The sequence below is a fragment of the Mesocricetus auratus genome, unplaced genomic scaffold, assembly GCF_017639785.1.
Source record: "Mesocricetus auratus isolate SY011 unplaced genomic scaffold, BCM_Maur_2.0 Super-Scaffold_100027, whole genome shotgun sequence".
Lineage (NCBI taxonomy): Eukaryota > Metazoa > Chordata > Mammalia > Rodentia > Cricetidae > Mesocricetus > Mesocricetus auratus.
In genome coordinates this window covers 6075933-6090445 of record NW_024429208.1, presented here as the reverse complement: position 1 = coordinate 6090445, position 14513 = coordinate 6075933, and the positions used below count along the sequence as shown (strand labels likewise).

General features: G+C 57.0%; 1 protein-coding gene across 2 annotated transcripts in view; it reads left to right on the top strand.

The window, feature by feature from the left end:
• The window catches only part of Mdga1 (MAM domain containing glycosylphosphatidylinositol anchor 1), a 57218-nt gene extending 43298 nt beyond the window's left edge, over positions 1–13920 (top strand). The window contains exons 9-17 of one of the 2 annotated variants that reach the window (XM_040732267.1): positions 187–471; positions 1810–1961; positions 2747–2924; positions 3181–3204; positions 4118–4270; positions 4605–4739; positions 8663–8793; positions 9023–9079; positions 9664–13920. In XM_040732267.1, coding sequence (XP_040588201.1) covers positions 187–471; positions 1810–1961; positions 2747–2924; positions 3181–3204; positions 4118–4270; positions 4605–4739; positions 8663–8793; positions 9023–9037 — 1073 coding nt within the window. In that variant the 3' untranslated portion in view covers positions 9038–9079; positions 9664–13920. Of the gene's footprint in view, positions 1–186; positions 472–1809; positions 1962–2746; positions 2925–3180; positions 3205–4117; positions 4271–4604; positions 4740–8662; positions 8794–8970; positions 9080–9663 lie in introns of both variants that reach the window. The other variant, XM_005084918.4, reaches the window with a different exon arrangement.
• Positions 13921–14513: the final 593 nt, after the last annotated feature.

Genomic DNA, 14513 nt, shown 5'->3' with positions numbered 1-14513 from the left:
CACTGAGGCACAACCAGAGGCCCCAGTCTGGGAAGCATGGCTGGAGGGCAGTCTGAGCTTGGCTGTTGTATGACTGAGTTGCGAGTGTGTATCCGCCCTGAGATCCTCCCAGGTCAGGGTCACGGGACTGGGGGACAAACAAGCCTCCTCCTCCATTGCCCTACTGACGGCAGCCCTGGTCCCCAGTCCCACCAGAGGTGGAGCCCAGTTCCCAGGACGTGCGCCAGGCGCTGGGCCGTCCGGTGCTCCTGCGCTGCTCGCTCCTGCGCGGCAGCCCCCAGCGCATCGCCTCGGCCGTGTGGCGCTTCAAAGGACAGCTGCTGCCCCCTCCACCTGTTGTCCCCGCCGCCACCGAGGCCACCGATCACGCCGACCTGCGCCTGGACACCCTGACCCGTGACAGCAGCGGCAGCTACGAGTGCAGTGTTTCCAACGACGTGGGCTCAGCCACCTGCCTCTTCCAGGTCTCCGGTGAGCGTCTGGTCGGCCCCACCCCTGCCTGCCCACCCACGCCCACCCGGGACCAGACTCCGCCCCCCGCAACCCTGCCACACCTGCCTGGGCATCTCTTTCCGGCAGTCTTAGGCATTCGTCCTTCCAAGACCCGCCCATGCCAGGTGTAGCCCCCGCCCCGTGGAGCCCAGATCCAATCCTTGACCTCCTCTCGAAGGCCGGTCCCCTCAAGATCACGCCCTGTGCTCCGCTTTCTCCTTCAGGCTGCCCCTGCTGAAGGTTCAGTTCCTCCCTTGGGTGTCCTACAGCCACGCCCCTTTCAAATCCAATCTCTGCAAATTACCACGGTAGATTTAGACGCCATCAGCCTCACCCAGCCCTGTGCCGCTGTCCCTCCAAGCCGGCTCACGCTCAATACCTGGGCCCAGTCCCATCTCAGCCATAACTCTAGCCCTTCGCCCGTGGTTCCTGGCCCCGAAGTCCTCGGCCTCAGAGGCTGCGGATGGGGAAAACCATTGGGAACCCCGCTCGTAGCTTGGAGGGTAGAAGATACTCCTAAAACACTGGGGGATGTCGGGGTGAGGCTGGACTAGCCAGAACACAATCCCTCCAGTCTCCCCGCCACCCTAGAAATGCAAGCTGCTGGGTGCTCAGACAGCCTTCCCAAGCTCGCTTTTGCATCGGGCCCAGGGGGCTGCTGATGGGCCAGGAGTGGGGGGCAGAGAGGCTGAGCGGGCCAAGGGCAAATACAGCTGCCTGGGTGGCCAGTGGTCTTTTGAGAGCCACCTGCCTGCCAGACCCGGTGGCAGTGAGCCTGCCTGGGAGACCTGTCTCCCTGCCGCCTGGCACCCTCAGATTTCTCATCGGCCCCTGCAAGGCACAGGGTGCCCCCTTCAACCCTCGTACCTCTTGGATCCCCCTCAATAGCAGAGCTCGAGCTGCAGGTCACTGGCCACCTCCCCCCCCAGGTCTCTCCCCACCCACTCGGCTTTGCCAGCCAGGGGCCCCTGTGACATTTCCCACCTCCTTCCCGCCCCCGTTCCCCCGCTTTCCCCGGCTCCCCACCTCTTCTCCTGTCTTTCCTCTCTATATGCCTGACCCTCGTCTTTACCGATCTTTCCTCCTTGGCCTTTCCCTCTGTTCTCACCAACGCGCCCTCTTGGATTTACAACCTCCCCGCCCTCCTTCTGCCCCACCCCTTACCGCACCCCTCTCCTCCCAACGCCGACTCTCCTCACGACACCCCTTTCTCTTTGTTGCCCCCACCTCTGACCACCCCCCCTCCCATGGCTCCTCTCTCCGTGTCTCTCACCTCCACCCTCCACGGCCCCATGCCCCCCCTCCCTGCCCTCTCAGCCAAAGCCTACAGCCCGGAGTTTTACTTCGACACCCCCAACCCCACCCGCAGCCACAAGCTGTCCAAGAACTACTCCTACGTGCTCCAGTGGACGCAGAGGGAGCCAGACGCCGTGGATCCCGTGCTCAACTACAGACTCAGTATCCGCCAGGTGGGCCGGGGCGTGAGGTGAGGCCAATGGGGGGCACGGGGCGTGGTCAAGGGGGTGTGAGGCGTGGCCAATGGGGGTATGGGGTGTGGTCAAGGGGGCGTGGTACGGCAGCGGGTCCTGGAAATAGGGAAGGGGAGGAGTTACCACCGGGCACAGCCCCTCCCCAGAGGAAGAGTCCCAGCCAGAGCTGGGAGCCTTTGAGCATGCGGGGCCCTCTACACAGTCCCTGGGCACAGCTGAGAACCAGACACAAGATTTCTGGGTGCGGGGCAAGGCCAGTATAGCGCTCAGAATGAGCATTTGCTCGGGTGTCCAGGGCCGAGGGTAAGGGCTCTGTGAGACAGAGCCCAGTCTGTGAGCTTCTCTCATGCCTGCCTGGCCCGATCTATGCCCACGAGGCAGTCGTGGGAAGAGAAGACCGTGGCCCTGGGGACAGGGTCTGGGGAGGGCAGAGTGTCTACAGAGTTTAGCAAGCTTACAGTTCTTTTGACCCTCGTTTGCTCGCCTGTGAAGAGGGGCAACGTCACCATTTCATGCTAGAGGACTGTTGTTTTGAGTTATGATGCCTAAGCACTTTATAGTACCACTATATATCCTTGGTATGGTGGCAGCGCTGGAAGGGGGCCCGGAACAGCACATTGTTCCATCTCACAGATGGCGAAACTGAGGTGCTGATGTCCAGACCTCCGCTCTTTCTTCTCCCCTGAAGCATTCCAGGGCCTGGGCTGCCCCTCCAGGGGAGGCTATGGCCTGCTGGGCATCTGGGCATTCTCCTGTATCCACAGTTGAATCAACACAATGCCATAGTCAAGGCCATCCCTGTGCGGCGTGTGGAGAAGGGGCAGCTGCTGGAGTACATCCTGACTGACCTGCGTGTGCCCCACAGCTATGAGATCCGCCTCACACCCTACACCACCTTCGGGGCTGGTGACATGGCTTCCCGAATCATCCACTACACAGAGCGTAGGTGGTGGTGGTGGTGGCAGCCCTGGCAGTGTCAGGAGGTGTGGGCCCATCGAATGTACCCCTCCTAGACAGCCCTGACCCTGGGGCAGCCCGCTGTGCACACATACCCCAGCATTGCAGGCTGGGCCTGCCGGTCCCCAGTCCTGGCTCCGAAGGCCCCGCCCCCACCCCGCCGTCCCGACCCCCAGCCTGGACATGCTTGGCATAGCCACACACCTCAGTTCTGACTCAGTTTCCTTGCTTGTTTTTTCAGCCATCAACTCGCCCAACCTATCAGGTGAGACCCCAGTCCTTAACTGCCCCTGCTCGTCAGGGACACACAGGCTCTCTGGATGGGACATAGGGACTTTAAGAGATATCACAGAGAAAGATCACTTCTTCCAGTGTTTCCTTGGAGAAGGGCCAGCAACAGAGGATGGGAAAGGAGACACTTTGCAGACTTTGTTCTGGGCGGAGGGCACTGTCTGCCAAAGGGATGGAAGGTCGGGCTGTCCTAACTTCATCTGTTTCTGAAAAAAAATCCCCTAAACAAAAAGCAACTTAGGGGAGACGGGGAGCAGGGTGCTAATCTGTACTGCTGGGCTCCTGGGAGAGACCTCTGTCTGAGTCAGAAGAGGGGCAGGGTTATTTATTTATTTTCCCTGCCTCTGACGGAAATTTAACAGCTCTTTAATGATGAGGGTAGACAACACGCCACAGCAGAGTAATCAGTACCTGTTCCTTTGTCACCGGCAGATAGCCCGTGTTTTCCCGTCGCCTTACCGTTGTTGCAGACATCTGTAAATGTCACTTTCGTTCATTAGTATTTCAGAGCCACAGTAGTTATTAGACCTAACGCTAGATCTTGTGATTTAATTATGTAATAAAGAGGCCCCCGTTATTATATAACGGATTACAAGAATATTTTGACAACTGTATTTCAATATAATTGATTTCCTTTGGAGTCCTTGTGTATTTTATTGTATGTGTCTAGAATCATTACTGTGAAAGGAAGTCTGAAACCAGAAGGCATGCAGTTCTTTACCTGAATAAATTTGTCCCGGACCCCACTGCCTGTCTCTCTGGCCCTGAAGCCCTGGCCCCAGATGTGGATTATTTAAAGCTGTTTAGGGATGATCGGGGGAGAGCAAGGCTAGACGAGGGGGCTGAGGCTGAGACTCTTTGTCCCACCCCCTGTGCCCTCCATGCAGACAACACCTGTCACTTCGAGGATGAGAAGATCTGCGGGTACACCCAGGATCTGACGGACAACTTTGACTGGACACGGCAGAACGCTCTTACCCAGAACCCCAAGCGCTCTCCCAATACTGGTCCCCCTACTGACATCAGTGGCACCCCTGAAGGTGAGGACATGGCCTCTTGTTAGGAATAGAGGATGGCCTCTGGGAGGAGTCTAGGCCTACGGGCCCCAAGTCAGAGTGGAGAGAGACACAAACGATCCTCGGGGAGCCTGTGAGGGAGACAGAACTCTGACCCAATTGAAGATCAGAAAGGAAGAAAACTGTCCGTAGGGCTGGGCACTTCTGAACCTGGAGCAGAGCCCTGCGAGGCTGAGTGAGGAACCTTGGTGGGGATGGCCTTGGGCAGCTTGTGCTAGGTCTGAAGACCAAGCAGGGAGGAAACGAGCTGTACGGAGGCTGCGTGACTGAGGAGAGGTTGCCCCCCCCCCCACTGCAGGCTATTACATGTTCATTGAGACATCCAGACCCCGGGAGCTGGGGGACCGTGCGAGGTTGGTGAGTCCCCTGTACAACGCCAGCGCCAAGTTCTACTGTGTCTCCTTCTTCTACCACATGTATGGGAAACACATCGGTGAGTTGGAGACCATGATACCGACAGTATGAGCTGCCTGGGGAGGATGAGGGAGAAGGCTCAGGACTTCCCAAGGAGTCCTATGCTTCTCGGGTGGGCTAACCTAGGAGTGGGGGCGGGGGGCTGCGGGCCACCCGTGCTGAGGATGGAGAGTACAGGTTAGCTGCGTGGGTTGTGTGTGGATTGCTTGCCAGGTACTGGGAATCCACATAATTGAGAGGGGTTAAGCATTTCCTCAAGACCACATAGCACAGCAGGTCTGGTGTCCCCGGGTCTTAAAACACAGCACTGGAAGGGTCTCTGAGCCTCGAGGGGAAGTGCTGCTTCCTAAGCGTGAGACTCGCTTAAGGACCACTAGAGGAGGAGAGGGGTCAAGTAAGCATCACTTTTCATCCGTGAGCCCACCAGCCAGCATCAGTAGCTTTGATGCAGGAGATGGGCACGTCCCCAGTCCTTCAGCCTAGGGGGACAGGCAAATCTGACTGCCAGTGGCATCCGGTGGGAGTTAGCGGCCACTGTGTTAGTGGAAGGTCAGGACCACGCACAGCAGCAGGGTGACAAGGAAAACAGCGTCCACCTGGAGGCTGGGCTTGGGAGATGGCCCAGAACACGAGGATTATTTAATGTGCTGCTTATGCCGGGTGTGGCCGTGTGTGCCTTTGATCCCAGCCCTCGGGAGGTGGAGGCAGGGGTCAGTGTGAGGCCTGGTCTACACAGCCAGTTCCAAGCCAGCCAGGACTACATAGTGAGACCCTGTGGAAGAGCGAACGTACTTTACAGGGCTGAAAGTCATGAGTGAGGTGCGCACCTCCTCCAGCCTTTCCTGGTCCCACCAGACGGCAGTGCACGGTGGCGCCTCTCTCTCCCCTCCGTTCTATACGGTTTCTATACTCACCATTTCCCTCTGCGCCATCCATCATCCTGGCAATTCTTCCTTATCGGTCCACGGAAGCTTCCTCGTTGCCCTTGCATGCTCCCTCCCCCTGCACAGCCGAGGGAGTGAGTTTAAGGTTCACCCTGAGGAAGTTTCCACTCAGAGGGAAGTGGGTGGTGCCGGACGGATGAACCAAGGATGGGGTGAGACAGGAGTTCCGCCCCAACCATCTACAGACCAGCCCTGCACCTGGGTCTGGACTCTGAGACGGTTCACCTCTGTTGAGGAATGCGGACGACCCTGGCTTCCACTTAATGTCAGAGCAGTTGACTCATTCTGGCTTCCCTAGTCTTAGTGGTGGGTCACCATCAGCTTGGAGCGGTCCTGGGCATCCAGGTGTCAGGGGGGACACAGAGCGTATAAGCCTGGGGGATTAGGGAGGCAGAAAGCCTGAGGTGACAGGCTCTGTGACACACAGACCTTGCTGTGGGCTTCCCAGGGGTGGAACAAACACTGGGCAGTAACGTCTTCAGAGGGGGGCAGCTTTGGGCCTGCTAAGGCGGCCTCTCATCGTCAGACATGTGGGTCAGGAGTGGGCTATTCCAGAGGCGAAAGGGCACCCCACCCACAGACAGAACTGTCCAGCTGTGGAGAGACTCCATCCCGGGCTATGCAACTCCTCTGCCCAGGACCCCCTGAGCCTTCCTGTCGCCATCTTCAGGTCTTCTATGCTGGACACAGCTCTAACCCCTCTCTGACCTTGTTTGTTGACACCCGAAGCTGCTGACACCCCATCCCTTGCTGGAACCCTCCAGGCACATTCCTGCCTCGGAGGGCTTTGCTCAGAGGGGCCTCTCTGGCCTGGAATGCTGCTCCCTCCTCCACTCAGGCCTCCCTGGGGCAACCCATCACTAGCATACTCAACACAGACTCTCTTCCCTTCCCTCCAATTACTTTTTTGTCTTGCGTGTGTGACTGGGGGCGGGGCTTGCGTATGCACAGGTCTGCGTGTGCGTGCACCTTCATGTGGGGTGCAGAGAGCAACCATCCGGCACTGCCCCACTGCCAACTTCCACCTCGTTTGCGTTTTGTTTTGTTTTGAAGCAGGGTCTTTTTATGTAGCCCAGGCTGGCCTCAAACTCACAGAGATCCGCCTGCCTTGCCTTCTGTGTACAGGGAGTAAAGGCGTGCGCCAGCCTTAGTTTTTGAGAAAGGGTCTCTCACTGAACCTGGAACTCACTGATTCCACTCAAGAGACGGAGTAGCAGTTAAAAAACACCTACTGTTCTTGAAGAGGACCTGGGTTCAATTCCTGACACCCACATGATGGCTCAAAACGGCCTGTAACTCCTGTTTGGGGGCATCTGATGTCCTCTTCGAACCTCTGTTGGCGGCGTCAGACACACTGTGTGGTACAATACAGATACACAGGCCAATACAATTGTACACATACAATAAAAATGAATGATTCCTTTTGAAAGATTGCTTTTGAGACAGGGATTCACGTAGCCCAAGCTAAACTCAAAAAATTGTTTTGTAGTTGAGGGCTTGTAAGGACCCTGATAAACACTGGAGCCAGGGTGGCCATTTCCTGTTCTGCTGGGACAAGTAGCAGCTCTCTTAGGAGCCCATCCCTGACTGATGAGGCCTTGGCAGCCTTGGGCCGTTAGCATGACCCCCAGACCTGGCTTTGCTATGTAACCCCGCCCCCCCCTACACACACAGGCACTGAGCCTGGCAGCTTTGGACACCAGCTGTCCCTAAACTTTGTGTCTCATCAGCTCTTCTTGGTCCCAGCCAACTCCTTTCATCCAAGGCAGGTAACATTTGGTGACTCTCCCCCAGCAGGGGGAGGGAGATGTCTGTCTATCTGGCGTCACAGATGGTACAGCTTTGTGTGGCCAATGCCACGGAAATGCCAGCCACCAGGCGCCTCGGAAGATGGGTTTCCCTTTCCTGCAGAGCCGGGTCTCTTGTGCCATGGGTGTGGCCAAGAAGGGCTGAAAGAGACATCCAGGGGATGCGTATAGCTCCTATGTGACTTTTAGTCAGCTGCCCCCTGCTCCTCCCCTAGTGCCCACCCAGTCAGCACTCCTAGGATCCCAGACCCCCAAGGCTGCAACAGACGGTTAGCACCCCTAGACTAGTGCCCTTCAGATCTGCCCTAATTGTATTCACCATAGCATGTGGCCCTCAGATGTGTCCCTAAATAAACTTGTCTATGTTTCAGTGTTGTTTTTTTAGCTTTGTCCTAGCATGTCTTAGAAAGAGCATTGGCTCAGAAGGCTAGCTAGCTTTACCCGATGCATAAGACATCCAAATAAGGTGCTGGGGAGATGGCTCAGCGGGAAAAGTGTGCCATCCAAACACAAGGACCTGAGTTCAAATCCCCAGCACCTGTGGAAAAGCTCAGTGGCAGGGCACATCTGTAACCTGATGGGGGTGGGGAGGTGGGGACCAAGATGGGCAAATTCCAGGGGCTTGCTAGCAAGCCAGCTGTCAATCAGTGAGCTCTAGGGTCAGTGTGCAAAAAGACTTCTAGGAAGATGCCTGGAAGATGCCTAATGCTGACCTCTGGCTCACACACACACACACACACACACACACACACACACACACACACAAAAATAAGTATCTCTACATAGAATTTTTTAAACTACACAAATAAATTAAAAATGGTAAGTCCCCTTCTGCACCCCACTAACCACATGCCTGCCATCTGGGTGTGCACCTGTGCTCTGGGCATCCTGACTGAGCCGAGGTGAGGGGTGTGCCTGTTCTGGGATGGTTTCCCTCCTGGATGGGGATGGCAGGGTGTGTGTGTGTGTGTGTGTGTGTGTGTGTGTGTGTGTGTGTGTGTGTTAGACCTGACTCATTGATTACTCAGAAAATAAAGGAGGGAAGAAAGGAACAGTGCAAGCTGGTCTGGGGACAGGAACGGGTCCGGCGAAGCAGGGCAGTGATGAGAGAGGGAGAGGCCGGCTCTGGAAGACGAGAAGGCGGGGATGTCATTGCCAACCTCACCAGGCTCTCTGTCATCCTGCCACAGGCTCCCTCAATCTTCTGGTGCGGTCCAGGAACAAAGGCGCTCTGGATACACATGCCTGGTCCCTCAGCGGCAACAAGGGCAATGCGTGGCAGCAGGCCCATGTGCCCATCAACCCCAGTGGGCCCTTCCAGGTGAGTCGCCGGTGAAGGCTGCCCCTAAGGCAGGTGGCTGTCCTGGCCAGTGCAGGGTCCTGGGGGGTTAAGGCAGGGGATGGGGGCTTCCAGGTAGCCTGAGGTGAAGGGGCGGGGATGCTCTGGTACCAGGCCCAACTTCCCCAACCCTTCCCCCACTCTCTGACCCCACCCCAGATTATTTTTGAGGGGGTTCGAGGCTCGGGCTACCTGGGGGATATTGCCATAGATGATGTCACACTGAAGAAGGGAGAGTGTCCCCGGAGACAGATGGATCCCAACAAAGGTATGCGACTTGAAGTGGATGGGGGATGGGGCAGGAGGGGGCTGCTAGGGCGGGGTTTAGGGTGTGTGGGTGAGGAGAACTATTAATGAGTGCCCACTTGGGCACCACCCTGAGTCAGCCTAGGAGGAAAATGGAGGACTGGAAGAGGCCACGGGCCCTGCCTCCCCTCAGCTGACTGACTTGTCTGTAGTATGTGCCTGTGGTCCGGGTGTTTCCAGTACCAAGAGCTCCAGCTGACTGAGCAATGACCGTGTACCAGGCACGGGACAGAAAGCTTAGTGCTCCTGGCAATTCCCCAAGATATCAAATACTGTTAGACCCATTTTGTAGGTCAAGAAACTGAGGCCCACTGAAGCCAAGTCCTTTGCTCTGTGAGCTTGAACAGCAGCATGCTGAGTTAACCCTCAAGAGTGTGGACTACCTGTGTGAACTGTGTGCAAACTCCTACCTTCAGGCTCCCTTTACCCCCTGAAGAGAAGCAGAGACGTGGGGCCTCTCTTGCCTGTCTCCCTCCCTCCCTCCCTCCCTGCACCTGCTGGAGCTAACCAGAGCCTGGCCTGTCTCCCCTCTATCTCCTGTCACAGTGGTGGTGATGCCAGGCAGCAGAGCCGCCCGCCTGCCCAGCCCGCAGCTTTGGACGTCCGTGACCATCTTCCTCCTGGCGTTGCAGAGATGATGAGGGCTGTGTGGTCCCCCCACCCCACCCCGCCCCCGGCACACCAAAGTGTCCCACATCGTACCAAAGACTGACTCCTGCCAGCCGGGGTGCCCAGGGGCGGGGCCGGCCCGCCCCACCAGGGAGGGGGCCTTCATTGGCTGCAAGAATGGGCGAGGAACACGGACAGAGGCCAGGCCAGGCTCTGATGGTTGTTCAACACACGCACACACGCACACACTCGCACACTCACACACACAGATATATTAAAGCACAAGTTTCTATCCAACCTGCCAGCACCTTCTTTACTATGGAGACAAGGGATTCACCCGAATGGCGTCCCCTCCTCCAAGGACCTCGGTGCCACACTGGTCTCATCTTGGCTGCGCTGCACTGTTTCTGACCTTGTCCTGTCCCCTGACTCAAGGCCGAACTCCAGCCCAGAGGCCTGCCAGGAGGGAGCCGGGTGTGGGCAGACTCAACCTTGTGCTGTCTGGGTGGGGCTCACCGGGATCAGAGGCAGGCTGGCTGGGACTCTGCGAGCTCTCTGACGGTCCCTTGGTCAGAGGCTGAGAAGGAAAGGGTTACCTGCTGCAGGCAACGGTCCCCGGAGTGTGGAGACAGGTTGGACAGTTGAGGCACCAGTCAGCTCAGACCCCCTTCCCTGTCCCTGAGATGTCATATCCCCCTCCACACTGGGCCCAACTGGAAGGGACCCAGCACAGGGCTTAGGGTATGGGCAGCGTGAGGACCCACCCCCATCCTGCCCCACTGCATAGTCCCAGCTCGGGACTCCTGGAGACGCTGGTGGTGTGAGGAGTGCTGTCCATGCCTTTTCCCAGGTGGGGCCAGGCTTTGTCAGGGACACGGAGCCCTGCCTCTGCGGTTCCGCGTTCCCACAGGGAACAGTGAGCTCACGAGGGGAGTGGATCCCCCGTTTCTTAGGTCCTTAGTCTGACAGGGAGTTAAGCCGCCGTCTGGTCAGCTGTGGAGCGCTGGGGTAATGGATGGAGGTGGCTGCGTCTCCTTGTTCCCTGGGAGCTGGGAAGAGCTCTTTGTCCTTGGACATTGAAACGGATGGGATAGGGTCTAGAACTTTCCTCTTTGGTCCCCTTCGTCCCCCCCCTCCCCAGCTTCCATGGGAGAGCAGAATTCTAGCCCCTTCTAGAATGATTGCACGCACACGTGGTGTGTTTGTGTGTCCGTGCCCGAGTGCGTCTGTGTGTGTCTGTGCCTGAGAGTGTGTGTGTCCATCCGTGTCTGTAGCACTGTGCACATCTCTGGGTGATTGTGTGCAGGAGTATGAGCCCGAGCACAAGCCTAGTCTCTGTGGGTGACCGTCAGTGTGCACTTTTCTTCTTAATGACGTCATCATCATCATCATCACCATCATCATCACGGACTGCTGGGTTGTCAGGCCAGGCTACAGTTAGACCTTCTGGTACCCAACCAGCGTGCCTGCCTTCCTGGCCTCCTCAAGGCTTCTGTCTGAAGAGAGTTGCTCTGGTTTCCAGAACACGCTTCCGTGGCATCTGCTGGGTGTTGCTCCTTAATTGTCCCATCTGTGCAGAGTCTGTTGACCCCAACTAGACTGTGAGTCTCTCCCCCTCTGAGCCCCTCCTCCGCTCTTGCTGGCATAAGGGAGATGCCATCCAACCAGGTGGGATGGATTCCATTAGCCAGTGGTCCTTGGCCCTGGCTATAGACCGACCCTCTAGGGGTCCCTGAGGGTGGGGTTGTGATCTAATGGTATCAGGATGCAGCCTGGCATTAGAAACACTGAGAAGTATCTTAGCACAACCCAGAGGGTAAGCTCAGATGCTCTCGACTCCAGGGTCTCTGGGCCAGTGCGGTGCTGGAGAAACAGCTCCATGCCTTCTTCTGTGGGGTTCCTACCCACCCTGTACCTGCTCCCCCACATCCACCCATTGTCCTGGCTGCTCTATTGGGGGGATCGTCTCCTGTCTCCTTTTCAGCTCTGTATCTCAGAGCCAGACACGGGAAAGGTGCACAGTGTGGGTTGGCCCCACATTCCAGAATCTTCCCTGTGGTGAGAGCAGCCATGCCTGAGGGTGTGTGGCCTGGGCTTACAACGCCTGTCTGCTAAGAATCCTATGCTTGGAGCGGGGGTGTGCACGTCTGTGCGAGCCCATGGCGTGCAGGGGCTGGGGTGTCCAATGCGTGTGTGCTGGAAGCACTTAGGTGTGTGCAGGGCTGGGAGCCTAAGTATGGCTAAAGGTAGGAGCTTTCTGCCCGTGGGTGCCTGTGAATCAGCATTCCTGTATGTGTCTTGTAGGTCAGCGTTGGGATAGATGACCTGTGACCACCGCAGTCCCGGGAGACTAGGCTGCCGGGGTCTAGCGTTTCTCTTCAGTGGCAGCCTCACCCTCTGTGTTGAGGGACAGAGGAAAATTGTGGCCTTAAAACAGGGATCCCAGAGTCAGCTCACAGGGTTCTGGGGCCCTCTTACCCCGGGCTCCTGCAGGTTAGTGTCTTTCAGGATGGGGGATTCTCAGCTTGAGGGTCCTACCCCCGGGGGCGGGACCACAGGTGAGCTCTGGGGATGTCATTCATCTGAAAACCACGCCCGCCTGCTCCTCCCGGCACATTCCCCCCATCGTTCCTCCTTTCCCATTCTCCGTCTTTCTCTGTTCTGTGGGAGCACCTGTTCAGGCTAGCGGGGGCCAGAGCGAGCCTCAGACACGCCGGCCTGTCAAGGCACAAATGCAGAGGCTGCAGTGGGGAGGGGCAGGGCTGGCTCAAGCCTTGGAAGCCAGTGCCGCAGCCCTGGGGGCCACTGCTCCCAGGAACCTCTCACCTGACTGACTAGCTACAGGCAGCTGAGTGGAACTGACCCTTCCTTCTCTCACCTGACTGACTGACTAGCTACAGGCAGCTGAGCGGAACTGACCCTTCCTTCTCTGGGTCCCATCCATGCTGCTGGGCCTGTCACACATGTGGCAGGTGTCATGGGGATTTTTAATTTTTTATATTTTGAGAAAGAAACCACCTCCCTGTCCTATTCTGGCCTCTTCTCCCAGAGCACAGTGACTCCCAGTCCGTGGACAGCACGGATGCCGCGTGGCAGCTGTCATTCTCTGTCAACACTGGCCGCAGCCACTGCTCCAGACAGAGGAGACTTTGTTTACCCTGCTGCCCGCTGCTGTCTGCACAGGAGGCTGGGCTGGGAACCAAGGCTAGCAGATGCTGGTGTTCTCATCCCCCTGACATCCTCCCCAGGACCAGGAAGGTGGTGAAGGACATGCAGTGTCCTTGGGTTTTCCTCTTCTTGCAGCTCCTTGGGGCTGGGGGTGGGGGTGGGTTTCCAGGGAATGTCCTAGGAGTGTGATGAGGTACCCTGTACTGGGGAGTTTCTACAGGCCAGTGGCTGAGCTCAGATTCTGGCTGCATTCTGTTCTGTCAGTTCTCTGTGTGTGTGTGAGCAGGTGTGCCTGTGTGTGTGTGTGTGTGTGTGCATGAGTGTGCATGTGTGTGTGTCTGTGTGTCTGCGTGTGTATGGGCAGAAGGACCACTCTTTTCAGAGATCTCTTGACCCTTAACACTGGAAGGGATCTTAGAGGCGTCTGACCCAGTGTGCCCGTTGAACAGGTGAGGAAACTGAGGTTCAGAGAGATGGCACCTGCCCATCCCCATCCCCCTCCCTTGCGTGTGTGGCCTGCCTTCATTGCCCAGGGCCCCTGTTGGAAATGCTCTCCCTCCTAACGCCTTCCTCCCTCCACCCAGACACCCTGTTTCCCTCCATCTCAGCCCAGTTGGGCAGGAGGGGGAGTGCTCCAGGGCATCCTCAGGCACCACCATCCTCTGCCCCAGGGCGGCTGCTCATCATGTCCTTATCCCCGGCCCATAAGGGACAGGAAAGAGGGACTGTTGGAGTCCTGGGGCCTCAGGGATGGGAGGAATCCCTTCCCATATGCCCAGGCCCATATGTCTGCCCTGCTCACCCTGCCACCGAGGTAAAAGCACAACAGGAGACCCCCACTCACGGGTGACATGCCTTGGGGTCGCCTTCAGTCTCACGACCCTGCCTCACCCCTTTGCCTTGCTCTCCGTCTCCACCCAGCCTCTGTCCCCCATCACCAATCTTTCTCTCTTCCACAAACCCCAAAATGTAACCTCTAGTTGCGGCCGCGGTTGTTTCAATCAATAAAGATGCAGTGTTCTAGAACTCGGGGCCAGCCTGCGAGTGTTGGGCTTAGGGAGGGAGAGAAAGGTGGTGGGCCGGGCAGGGGGGTCTTTCTTCTCTTTGCCACCTGTCACTGTGACCTAGACAGAGGGCGCCTGCGTCCTGTCTGCCCACAGTGACTCTCCTGTTCTATTCATCTGCTCCACAGACGCAAACACTGCTGTCACGTCCTGGAGTCTCCCCCCTAGTGGGAGAGACAGACACAGAGCTAAGGCTGACACCGAGAAGTATATCGTGGAAGCAGAGGGCTGTCAAAGGGAAATTGGGTTCGGGGCTTCAGGGAAAACATTCCTTTTTAAAAGAGACACTTAGTTAAGTGTGGAGCGTGCTTGCAATCCCAGAAATTGGGAAGCCATAGCAGGAAGATCTTGAGTTTGAGGACAGACTGGGCTACATCAGAATGAGTTCATGGTCAACCTAGTGAGAATTTTTCTTAAAATAAAATGTAATATATATATATACATATACATATATATATGTATATATCATGTGTTGTGGGGTTGTGGATGGAAGGTTCAGATGCCAGACCTCACATGGCTCTTGCTGAGGACCCAGGCTCAGTTCCCAAACATGGG